General features: G+C 32.1%; 1 protein-coding gene across 1 annotated transcript in view; it reads right to left on the bottom strand.

The window, feature by feature from the left end:
• Positions 1-13935, bottom strand: part of LOC125069910 — a 256125-nt gene that overhangs the window by 45359 nt on the left and 196831 nt on the right. Inside the window, exon 2 of the mRNA XM_047679521.1 lies at positions 1461-1501. Within this exon, the coding sequence (XP_047535477.1) occupies positions 1461-1501 (41 nt within the window). The remainder of the gene's footprint in view (positions 1-1460; positions 1502-13935) is intronic.

Here is a 13935-nt window from a genome sequence, read left to right as displayed (position 1 = left end):
AAGTTTCTCTTATGATTGATTTTATATCTAGCTAAGATAAAACAAACTAAGAACAAATAACATTAGCAAATAACCGGAACGGGCGAGCCATTTTGCTTCTAATATATTAATGTTGTTAATATAAATTAGGAACAATATAGACCCAAAGGTTGATCCTCGAGGGACTTCGAACATTATTGGTTTTCGATACCATTGATACAGCGCGACTTAACTACCTGCTAACGATTCGAGAGATACGAAAGGTCTTATTAAATAAAACAGATACTAGTTTATTTGTTTAACAATGTTTTGGTATCGACTTTATTTCAAATGCTCGTTTAGATCCATATAGATACTGACAGATTTTTCTCACTTTAATATTTATTTTGTATATTTGTTAAACTTGTTTATTTGATGGAAGCGAATAGCGTTAGTGTTAGCATGAATATATTTTGTATAAATAACTTTAGCAAACAAAACGCTTTTTGTATTATAGATATAGTAGTTAGGGAAGACAAAGTAAGAGCTACATACGCCAATTTATATATATTCATAAGAATCATACCTCACTCTGAACAGCTGTTTACACTCAGACTATTTTCAAGTTTAATTGATTCAACTATTTATTTTAATATGTTCTTAATCACGACATAGTATAAAACAGAGTCGCTTCCCGCTGTCTGTCTGTCCTTGTATATGCTTAGATATTTAAAACTACGCAACGGATTTTGATGCGGTTTTTTATACGATTTTAAACGCTGGCTAAACTTTACGAGATAGATCAAAATAATGTAATACAGTATTATACACCTTAGAAAGGTCTACAAAATGTCCGCGATGGTATATCTTGATGGTAACGCACAATAAAAAAAATTATTACGAAACATTACATTTTACGAAAAATAATTGGTTATATACGAAGCGATTTTAAGCAATACTGCATTAATCCTTATCAAATTAAGTACACTAAATACATTGTGTATTTAATATACATCAATATGGCCCTTTACAACATGTAATTTAATTGAATATATTCGAAGATATAATAATTTTAAAGTGTAGGGACACAGCGGTTATATTGCCTAATGACAAAAAAGCTGTAAACTTTGTAAATAAAGATTAATTTAATTTAAGTGTCCCAATACGCACTTTCACTAAAATCAAAGTTACTTATTGATTCAATTAGTTCATCAGTTGCAATGATGTCGTCTTTGATAAGTTTAATAAAGCTAAACATTTATCATTTATTCTTAATTTCTGTAGATAGTTTTGATGGCTTTCATAGAATATTACTAATGGAATAATTTATTTGCTTTAAATAGAAATATCTATTTCAATGGACCGTCAATAATTTATGTCTCTATTAATTCTCGGAGTCGTGAATACTTTAATGAAATTCAGGAAAAATAATTAACCGAAAAGTTATAATTCGAATCGACGAAACGTTGATTGTGTTTAAAAGTTTCCTTTTGTATTCTCACCTGAGTTGAAACCGACACGCCAGAACCGCTCGGTCCGCCACCTGAGAATGAAATAAAACGATAATGAATAATGAAAATACGTTTCAGAGATATTTTTTTTTTTAAATCACTTAACGATTACTTATTTTTAACAATTATTATTATTAAAAACTTTTGACAAATATTAAATTAATTAGAAATCGTAGCATGGTTGTTTATTAAATTAACTTTAATGTAAATGCTTATTATTTTAAAACGACATAATTGTATGCAGATATATGAAACGTTAAAGTTATAATTATAGGACGTCGGGAGGAACTTTTTTATTTCATTCTTACCCTCTTACTACTTGTAATATAATATTATATGCTAAAGCTATATATAATATAATCTATCGGAAATACACTGGGTTTTCTGCAATTCTTATCTATTTTAGTTTAGAAGTTTTTTCAGTTAGGCTTAACAAAAAGTATATATTGCCACACTGAAAAAAAAAAAGAATATATTATTCTATTTATGTGTGTATTTTAAATGGTTTCATTAAAATTAAATCGTGAATAAACGCTTACTACAACTTTTGTGATAGGATAATCATTCTTCTTGTTCGGGAGTGAATTTTCAGTTGTCTCGTTAATCTTCAGGAATTTATTCTGAAGGAAATTTACAAGTTGCAAAATTATTATACCAGAAATAAGTGGCTCATCAGCGCCAATTTTATTTAAATCATGTTTTTAAGTTAAGCCATAACTTAAGCCAGTTGGTAATTACATGTACATTTTGGTTATAGTTGAAAACGAAAATATATATTTGGGTTGGAGGGAAAGTTCTGTCGTATTTTAAATAGTTATTTTACGAGAATATTAAGAGAGAAAAAACTTTGTGCAAACTAGGAACGTCATCAGGAACAGTTCCAAAATCAAGTATCCATCAATGAAAAATACTGTTGTGTTTGTGGTGGGATAGGAAAGGTCAAATGTACTACGAGTTGCTGAAATAGGGAAAAACTATCAAACCGGTTCTGTAGTGCAATCAGCTGGATAAATTAAATGAAGCTATCAAACAAAAAAGGCTAGCATTAGCATCCAAAAAAGGAATAGTTTTCCATCACGACAATGGTCGACCGCATAGGTACTTCAATGGTGACACAACAAAACTAAATGCGTTAGGATGGGAAGTCCTTAGTCAGCGACCGTATTCATCTGACATTGTACCAACTGATTATGACTTGTTCAGAAATTTGAAAATTATCTAACGGGAAAAAAATTAACTCTTGTAAAAGTGTTTCTAAGGCAGTTGTATATTAACTCCAAGGGCGAGAACTTCTACAAATTAGGAATTCACAGATAACCTGAAAGATGGCAACAACTTGTAACAAATAACGGAGCATAAATAAATGATTAATATTAAACACATTACAATAATTGAAAATGAATTTAAATATTTTCTTTAAAACACGGAAACTTCCTCAAACCAATTATTTGTGAATATTATTATTTTATCATCATAAGACTATTACCTATTTTTTTTGGAATATAAATTTTATTAAAAAAATATAGTTCCTGTAAGTTATAATATACAAAACTATAAAAAAATCTAAATAGCTCAAATAGCGCTACCAGGCACTTTTGAAGCATCTACCACAGTAATGAAATCGAAATAGATTAGAACCGAAAAGAAAATCATCAGCTACGTTATCAATTTATCAATCGATTGAATGTATTCATTATTTACAATTACATACATTCATAAAGCGTGAAAATCAACGATTTATATCTAAAAGCCTTTATTTTATCTAATATTATAAATGTAAAAGTTATGTTTGTTTGTTACGCTTTTATGTCTTAACTACTAAACCGAACATCATGAAACTTTGTAAACACTTCGTCAGAGGTTCCGAAAAGGACAACGAAAATCTAACACCCGTAACACGCCCCCCCACTTACATGCAGGTGGAAACTAGTAATTTATATAATGTAATATATAATATTCCTTATTATTTCATATTTCATAACACGAGATTTAAATGTATCGGTAAGTTTTCTTCGAATCGAATACATCGTCTCAGTAAGAATATTCGTTCATATTATTTTGGAAAAATGAATACAGTTCATTGAAATGAAATATTTAACAATATAACATATACCTTTTTAAAAGAATATGAGAAAAACGTTTCTCAATCAAGTTCACATTCGAAATCATCACTTTGAAGCTGAAGTTATACGATCACTTACTTGTTAAGTTGACTTAGGTGAAATTTAGGTCCATGGTACTCAGTTGTAGAGTTTTGGTGACTAAGCCGATCAAACAAACTACTCTCAAAGGATTCGGTTAGTTATAGTGTTTAACTTGTTAAAAGCTATCCCAGTCGTTAAACTGCTTAATAGACTAGGAATTAACTCTTGTTTCATCATTTCATCATTCAGTATATGCAAACAATGTTTGTCAATAACAGTCTAGTGCCTAGCTTATACGGCTGTTAATCCTGGGGTAATAAGTTCAAGCGCCAAGTCAGGCAATAATGGATTTGCCGACCCATCGGATTATGGGGTTAAGGGAATAGTCGCTGTGCTCCTTGTGAGTTGTGACTCAATTGAACTCCCATAGGACGAGAGAGATCCTCGCCCGCACTAATCCTAGTCTAATCCTTGATAACAACGGTAGGCTATCTCAGTGACCTTTCTCCTCAGGGCTCTATGTATTGAAATACAACACGCGAAGTCTCCACCTTTAATCCACCGCCCTAAATAAAGGTCAAGCTATAGTTTCTGAGAAGAATCGGCGACAATCTTAAAGGTATTTTTTTACATTGATTATCTCGAACAGAATATTCATTAAAAATAACTTTTATTTAACGCTTTTTATTATTTTAGATAAAACTGCCTTTAAAACTAGACCTTTCAGAAAAATATTTTGCTATAATAGATAGATTTTTATATTAACAATTTAAATAGGTTAAATCAACATTAGAAAGAGCATCAATCATGGCCGTGTGAAATGTTCGCAAGAACGCAGGCACCATTTTTCTTTGAATCGCAATTTCGATTCCTGGAGCGATATAATATGAAACCTTCTTGTCACCAATGGAGGCAATAAGACGTGGTCTTATACTTTCTAGAAATATTTTTGCACTTTGAATTCAAGGTTCAAGTGTGTAACTGCAAATGGTATAAAGATTTATACATAACTTAAAAAGTAAAGTAACATTCTATAAATTTCCCAATGCTGTGAAAAATGGAAATGTATGGAGCTTAGTCCGCCACCCTACTCTAATGCGGGTTGGCGATTAGACATGTAACAGGATTTTATTGAAATTAAACACATGCAGGTTTTCATGATTTTTTTTTCCTTACCGCCAAGCACGTGATGAATTATAAACATAAATTAAGCACATGAAAATTCGGTGTTTAACTGGTTTTGAACCCGCAATAATCGGTTAATTTGGTCGCGTTCTAACCACTGGGCTTTCTCGGCTTTTATAAATCCATATTTTAAAAGCTTAGAATTTACTTATCATTTAGTTTAATGCATAAGTCACGGAAAATTGTGACTCTTCTATGAATTTATGAGTGTACTTATACTTTTGAATAAATATTCATCTCGCGCACGCGGAATATATCTCTGTTTTATGTCTTTTTAAGTTTTATTTAATACATTTACTTAATATTTTTTTTTTTTTTTTATTTATTACTTTTATGAAAGCATCGAATATTTTTTAGCAGTATTGTATAAAATTCTTGGTTATGCTTTATATTATTATTTATTTACTTATTTGTATTTATTTACTTATTTGTATTTATTTATTTGTTTTACATATATATTTGTTATACTTTTTAATATTATTACATTAACCTTACAATAACAACTAAATAAGTTTTAACGAACATAATATAATGTTTCAGAACTTGTGACAAACACGAATATTACAAGTCTTGTTAGCTTAAAAAGTTTCCGTTCTCATTACAATTACCCATACTAGTCACATGGAAAAAAATAAGACGATTATTTTTATTACTAAGCCTAGGTACCTTTTTTTTAGATAATAAAAGTTGATTAATCCTTATACCCAGCCAATAAAAGTCGAATTGGTTTGTTGTCTACACATTGCATTTACTTATTCATTGAGAAAAGTTGAGAACACCAGTGTTATTATTATTATTTCTGTTTTTTTTTTTTTTTTTTTTATATGTGATAATAAGTCAGGTAAATGGTTCACCTGATGGTAAGTGGTCACCTCCGCCCAAAGACTTGGTGTTGTAAGAAATATAAAACGTTCCTTACATCAACAATGCGTCACTAACTTTGAGAACTAAAATGTTATGTCCCTTGTGGCTCTAGTTACACTAGCTCATTCCCTTTTCAAACCGGAATACAAAAATACTTACTGTTACTGTTTTGCGCATGAATACCTGTTAAGTAGGTGGTATATACCCGGGGTACATGTCAGTCACCTCCTCGTGGTGTACCCTGGGCAACGGGGCCGGCTTGAGCTTGCTCATCGGCCACGGCTAAGACTGGCGGGAGGGATGCCGCGGGGCTGCTTCTGGTACGTCCCTGATCGGACGTCAGGGCGGACCACGTGAGTGGCCTCGTTGGCTAGGAGGGAGTGGGAGGGCTCGCTACTCGAGCCTCCCAGGTGTTTTACACCGGCGGTTTGCGGCGGAGCCTACCATCTTATCCGCCGCAGGGCGTCAGCTTCGTTGACGCCCAGCCTCCAGTGGCGGACTCGGGGGAGTTCGCCACATTCCCGCGTGGAGGATGAGGAGGAAGGCGCGCACTAGGCGCGCTTTCCATGTATATTCAGCCGCCTTATGGCGGCTGCCGCTGGTGGGGTCGCGGTTGCATGCCCTTGGCGATCCCGTGGCCTCACCACTCGGCGGCATGGTGGAAACCCGAGGATGGTTTTAGTGGGTAGGACAGGGCATTAGCACTAGCGTGCCCTGGCACGGGGCATTAGTTCCCGGTTGAGTCCCACATACCCGTCCCGGTCCCCCGACCGGGCGGCATGCGTAAATGCATTTCCTCCTCGTTAAACAAAAAAAAAAAAAAGGTGGTATATACCCAGACGGGCTTGCACGAAGCCCTACAACCAAGAGAACTTATTTCGTATTTCTGATCTCACTCATGAAAATGAAATTTTCATGAGAATGAAAACCAACTAACGGTGATAAGTACGCTATTTTAATGTTTTTATAATTAAAACGGTGTAATTATTGCAGTCATTTTTGCATAAAACTTTCTAGCAAGTACGTGAAATTCCTGTTATAATTTCACTCGGTGAATTTCATTTAGTTTATTCAAATTCGAAAATGTAATACAAACAACTTCTATTTCCGTATATTGAATAATTATTTTCCGTCTAAATCCAATTCTGACTTCCCAAACATTACGATTTCAAATAAGGCCCCTTTTCCATGCAACTTCAAAATAAACGCCTACTTAATATTCCCAACATCAATGCCGTTATCATATCGTTAATATTTATAGAAGGGTCATGTAGGGCGTATATTAAATCTCTCACATGCTTTTGGGATTCTCAATTTTCTCAAAAATCGGTGCGAATTTTTATATCGTTCGATAACGTTTCCCCAATGAGACTGTTATTATATTATTTGTCACGTATAATGGTGTCATCTATGGCATTTTGTTACGTATCATTTTAGTTATTTATTTTTAAAACAATACAGGTTCTCGTTATTTATATAAATATATATTTTTTTAGTTAGTGATCAAAGGACTGATAATCACCAACGTACCGACACCGACTTTGTAAGAAACATAAAATTATTATATCGATAATCGCGATCATGGGGTCTAAATTTTTGTATCCCTTTTCTTGGAATTACACTGGATCACTTATCGTTGTAAATGGAATACATCGATATAAATGATTGTTGTTCTTTCGATAAAATAACTGATGAATGTACTTGCCCAAATGGTCCATCATAAAGGTCACAAGGTTTGACATGAAACATTTTATGTTCACCTTATAATCTTTGCTTACCCATCTAAACGATTCTAATAATGATTGTTTATATCATAATAATGACAAAATCATTAAAATATAAATAATGAAAAATAAAAAATAAACACAATTTTAATTTTTAATGTTGTTGTTCAGAGAAAACTGTGAAATAAAAAAAAATATATGGCTGAATTCTAAATTGGAACAAATGTGTGCATGAATAAACAGTTCGGTGTTAAATGAACAGAGTCCCTCCGCAAACGTTATCCAAATGTTCACTTAAAAGCCAATATGTAATGAATTGAATTAGTTTAAGTTACCTACCTAACATTTGGGGTCCACTCCCTAAAGATTTATACTATAGACTATTAGTAATCAATACACATTATGTGTTTGTGTATTTACAAGCAAAATAAAATGTTATTTTATTTTATTTTTTACGGTATTAATCGTAATTAAATGTACTATACAAATATATATATATATAAATATATATATAAAAAAAAATATATATTCAATATCAAAATCAAATGATTTTGATATTGAATGTATATATTTTTTTTTTTTATTTAAGTCATCACCGCCTATAGACTTTGACATTTTACGAAATATTAACCAATTCTAACCGTTTTTTTTTTTATTATGGCATTGGTTGGCGGACGAGCACATGGGCCACCTGAAGGTAAGTGGCCACCACCGCCCATAGACAAAGGCGCTGTAAGAAATATTAACCATTCTTTACATCACCTATGCGCCACCAACCTTGGGAACTAAGATGTTATGTCCCTTGTGCCTGTGATTACACTGGCTCATTCACCCTTCTAGCCGGAACACAACAATACAGAGTACTGTTATTTGGCGGTAGAATATCTGATGAGTGGGTGGTACCTACCCATACGGACTTGCACAAAGCCCTACCACCAAGTAAAAGATGTTATGTCATGTATATGTTAGACCACCGTCTAAGATGTTATGTTGTTTTGTGAATATAAATACATTGGCTCACTCACCCACTACGTCTAATACGTGATGAGTTGGTACCGAAATTTAAACTATAACTTACATTTACAAAGTATTTTAAATTTAACGAGATCAATGATGGCAGGGTCTAATGCCAGATAGGTATGCGTCACTTGCTCATTAGTGCCATTTTTGTACAGTCAATTTAGTCCTACGTTGTGGTGGCTCATAAAATGCCACAGTTTCAGCGGAAATATCAATTTAATATGTTGTATTTTTTTTATATAATCATGATTTGAAGAATGTTATATTATATAAAAAGTAAACATGGAAAAAAAAAGATTGTTTTATCATTAAACTAGCGATCCGCCGCGTCTTCGCACGGGTGCAATGTTGATACTAAATATAATAAAACGCTCACAGTTTTTCAGAAATTAGATAATACAAACCGCTGCGTTTTAAATCTGTAATATCTACGAAAATATTCTATCTCTGCTATGGATATCCCTATCTCTTTTTACCTCTGTTTCTTTCCTATACCTTAAGGTTGCCTGGAAGAGATCGCTATTGTAGCGATAAGGCCGCCTCTTGTGCATCTTACTTGAATGTGACTTATATGTATGTTTATTGGAGTACAATAAAATGTATATTATTGTTTAATTTTATTTTGATTTAATATCTACCAACGGTGGGTATTGTGTTAGGGTGTAACAAATAGTTTATATTATTTATAGTGACAGTATTTACAGACAATGAGGTCATCATGACATGTCATGTCCGTAAATACCATCAGACACGAATTTGCTAATCCAACTTTATAAAATAAATTCAAAAATAATATGCAGAATAATACATAATTATATCAACTGTGTTTTGCAAATAATAATAAGAATGAAACTTATTTATAACAAAAACTCGTAACGTATAATTACGAATCATTACAAAGTTACGTTAAAAGTCAGTGAATTAAAAAGATACTTTTAAAAGAATGTGTGCTTCGTTAGTGTCTCATTCGTTGCACCTCGATTTGCGCTCGTCTTTTGTTACGCCATTCGAAATGTTTTCTCTCCATGGAGAGATAGAATAATAAAGTGTACGTAACCTAGATTCGAAGTTTATGATGGTAATTAGCGAAATAAATATATTTTTGAAAAAAGGCACACATTTTTAGTACATACTCATCTCCTTGCAAATACGAAAGCTATTGTGTCTGTCTGTCTGTCTGTAGTTCTTTTAATGCCAATGACAGGTCAATGAACCAAATTTGATTGAATTTGGTATAAAGGACGCTTGAATTTCAAAGAAGGAAGGACATATTTTGCTTATTATTTTGCCTTACACTTGATGACCAACCCCTAAAACGCTAGTGAAGCCGTGGGTGCCTAGTTAATTATATTTCCCAGAGTAGGTTTAACAGTTTGATTAGATTATTTTTTATTGTTGTTTATCTGGCCCGTGATATAACAAGTGATTAACACAGCGAATCCTACAATTAAGATCATTAAAAAGTAATCAGCCTGTTTTAGAGAAGGTTTAGAGATCATTGTATAGAGCTGTTCTAATTGTTAGAAATACATGTAGAAGATTTTCATCGGACGCGAGCAGGTTTCCAGGAATATTTCGCAACGTTACTGTACATGAAAATCCAGTAGTGCTTACCCTGGCTTTAACCCTGAACCATCGGTAAAAATTCACGTGTTTTCTTCAACTCAGATCCAATATTGAAAATCCAACGACCATTTCAAATACTAAAAAAGTATTTATATAAATATATCGCGTCGTGAGTCAACAGGGAAAGCGGAGAGGGATATCGAAATTGTCTAACAATAAAATAACAGGACGCCTTTACACGGGATATTGTAGATGTTCCAAATGATTAACTTCAGCTTCGCTCGTATGCTAATGCATATGCAAGGAAAATTGCACTTCAATTGAATTACTTTGATAAATCCGAGGGCACAGTTTATAAGTGTCTTGTTAGTTTTCATTTAGTTGTATTGAAGTTTATAATTAAATTTGAGGATCAGATATATTATATACGTGCTGCATGATGTGATTGGCGTGAAATATATTTAATTACTAGTCACCGCCCGCGGCTTCGCCGGCGTATGACGTGGGCGGGTGTATCGGGTTTTAGATAAGCTATATATAGTCTGAATTATTATTGTTGATTAATCTTACTAGGTGTTTATTAGTCTTCGTAGATTCTGAATTTAACTGGTCTCTATGGTATTGGGTTAGTTAATCAAAATCAGGTGATCTCATAAAATGAAATAAATCTCTATCGCCATTTTGGATTGCAATCCAGAATCTCCCAGTGCCTACACTAAGTAACGTAAGACGGGTTGACTTTAACATTCGAGTAGTTACTCATTAAACGATCGTTTAAGCAATCAATCCATTGCTTAGTTTTCATAATCAATCGAGATGTCTTTTTATAAAAAAAAAAAAAAACACTAAACAATTCCAGGAAATACTAATTTTAATTCCGGATATGTAACTTACGTACTTTCGTTCGTGTCTGTCATACCTTTAAAACTAATTATCATCGTTAAAATATAATATGTCATTCACAATAGTGTTGGGCATCCTGAGTTCAGCTTTAAAAAACCTGTATATGTTAGAATTTGTAACATTTTATTTTATTTTCATTAGGACAACCAACAGTAGATACAATATCACATCCAAAATAAAAAATTACATTTCAAAATTATCAAGGCAAAAGTTCTACTACTTACAGTTAGTCTCACCATGCATTATCATATTACACAATGTAATTATTGAAAATATGAATTAAACATAAGCATAATAATTAAAAATAAGAAATACAATACATTTTTTAAACTATTATTAATAAATAATAATTAATAAGATAAACCATATGATTAGAATTGAGCATAAATGAAATTATTTATTTTTCGATTGAATTGAGGTCGACTATCGTGACTATAACAATGATAATCTCGATATGATGGAATTCCATGTGTATGTCTCATCGTAAATTCAATTCTTCATTGAACTAGTTAAGATTTACTCGTTTAAAGCTTCATATATTTACGATCTAACTTATACGTTGATAATGTTTTAATGGTTGTTTAGTATACAATCATCTTTGTCTTTCTGTCTATTTAGATTTGAAATTCATTGTTAAACTAATCTCTCTTAAGCAATATTTAATAGCTAAAGCAGATTTTAGTTGTTTTTCATATTGAATTCAGCTTCTCTAAAACCGACAAAAAAACTTAAAAAAAATATAATATCTTAGCGCAGAAAATTAGGTAGTGTTGGCAGACTAATAGCCTGTTTCTGAAATGATAATTAGAGGCTGATCGGCAACGCATTTGCAAGCCCCCCGGTGTTGCAAATGCCTATGGGCGGTGATAGTCACTTTTCTCGGCTAAGGCCTCCTTTCTCTTTGATGAAAAGGTTTGGAGCACATTCCACCACGCTGCTCCAATGTGGGTTGGTGGAATACACATGTGGAAGAAGGTCGTTGAAATTAGACACATGCAGGTTTCCTCACGATGTTTTGTTTCACCGCCGAGCACGAGATTAATTATAAACAGAAATTAAGCACATGAAAATTCAGTGGTGCCTGCCTGGGCTGAATCCGAAATCATCGGTTAAGATGCACGCGTTTTAACCACTGGGCCATCTCGGCTCTTCAGCCTGTTTACCACCGATATAATAAAAAAAAAAGATAAAATAAATGATCATTAGTCGCCTATAACATCATCGGTTGCCATCGACCAATGATTAGTTTTATTAAACTCCAATTAGTTAATTTTACTTTGATCAAAGTATCAAAACCGAATTATGTACTTTCCGATATAGGTATTAGATGAATATTTTAAAGCAAATTAATACAATTTAAAATTTTTGCAGAACTTTTAAACAAAATAAAATGTTTAGAAGTGCACAAAAGTATGTGAATAGTATAGCAGAGCTCTTGTTTCCCTGTTGAAAGATGATACAACCAATACCAAATTTACATGTTTTCCAAGGCTCACCAATGTAACCATTACTGAACTCAAGAGACACTGAGAATTTCTGGACAGGTAAATCTAATATTTTTTTTGGCCTGACAGAAATACAATTATAATTATAGGTATTTCTGAATAATATAAAAAGTTTTTGAACTTATATTTTTATTGTAATTTCGTTATCATTAGGCTATTGGATAAAAGCTAATAAAATCAATCACGGAAGTTCTAGAAGGCGTAAATGTCTTTTGAATTCGGAATCCATTTGGTTGCGAATTGCAAAAGTCCGCCTCCGCACGGATATTACGCCATTTCCGATCGATTAGTTCCTAGCCCACAGAGCTAATGCATTTGTATTGCGAGCTACGAATTCTAGGAACAGGTAATAGTCGAACAAAATGACTATACAATCTGTACTGTAGAGTTTCGTCAGTTCCTAGTAATATTTGTTTTGGTTACATATTAGTTTGCACATATGTTCTGACTGGATTAGAAACGGTCACTAAGTACGGTATGGAAACCAGAATTTGTATTAGAAATACGTGAATTTGTAAGTTTTGTACTGTAACATGGACGTAATGTAATGAAGATAATTATATAAATTACCATGTAAATCTACGAATAAATATATTATTTTTTCGTAGATGTAAATATATAAAATACACCTTTGTCATAACCGCTAAACATACCGTATATTTTACATAAAAACGAACGAATAAGCTGCAATATCTTATTATCAATTATTCTAAGAGCAACGACGAATGATTAGTAATATTACATAAAATATATAAAAAAACAATGCTTTAAAACTAAAACTCTTACGTCTGAAATGTAAGAAACAAGAAAAAAGATTCCTTGTCTAATTTACAAAGTATTCAAAATTAGTAATCTAATAAGTTAACTTAAATATATATATTTTTAAGAACTACTGATGTTTAAAGGATTGTGGTCATATTTCACCTTATTTAAGGTTTGTATACACAAAAAGATTGAATATTACATCACTTACAACTTCTTTGCGTTACCTAATTTAGAATCCCCACTTAAGTATAGATTGTCGCTTGTATAAGACATATATAGCATAACTGTAACTTAGTGTAATAATACATAACATACAATAACAGAAGTAACTATGAATATGGAAATAGAACTATATTATTTAATGTGTAAATTTACGACTCAAAAGGGCTTTCTTAAACTTACGAATAAAACATATGTTGATTTTAAGTCCTTATCTAATAATAATACAAGATATTTTATCTATAAAATTATAGTATAATAAAATTGGTACCGATAAAATTGTATTAAAGGATCATTTTGTAAATTGCAACGTACAAAATACATAAATGGTCTGAATTTTCCTTTTAAAAATCAACACTTGCTACCGAAGAATTTGTATCGAACTTTTATTTTCTAATGTAATATTTTCGAAGCTGAACGGAATATTAACACTAAAACCAAAAGATGTGTGGGAAATAAGAAATTTAAAGAGTAGATTTAAAAAAAAAAATTAATATAAAAAATCCAAATGAGTTAATAATTTTGTTTTACTAATAATAATTCTGCCTCCTTTCAAATGTTAAATCAATGT

This window comes from Vanessa atalanta, chromosome 16 (assembly GCF_905147765.1).
Source record: "Vanessa atalanta chromosome 16, ilVanAtal1.2, whole genome shotgun sequence".
Lineage (NCBI taxonomy): Eukaryota > Metazoa > Arthropoda > Insecta > Lepidoptera > Nymphalidae > Vanessa > Vanessa atalanta.
This window is presented reverse-complemented; position numbering and strand designations above follow the sequence as displayed.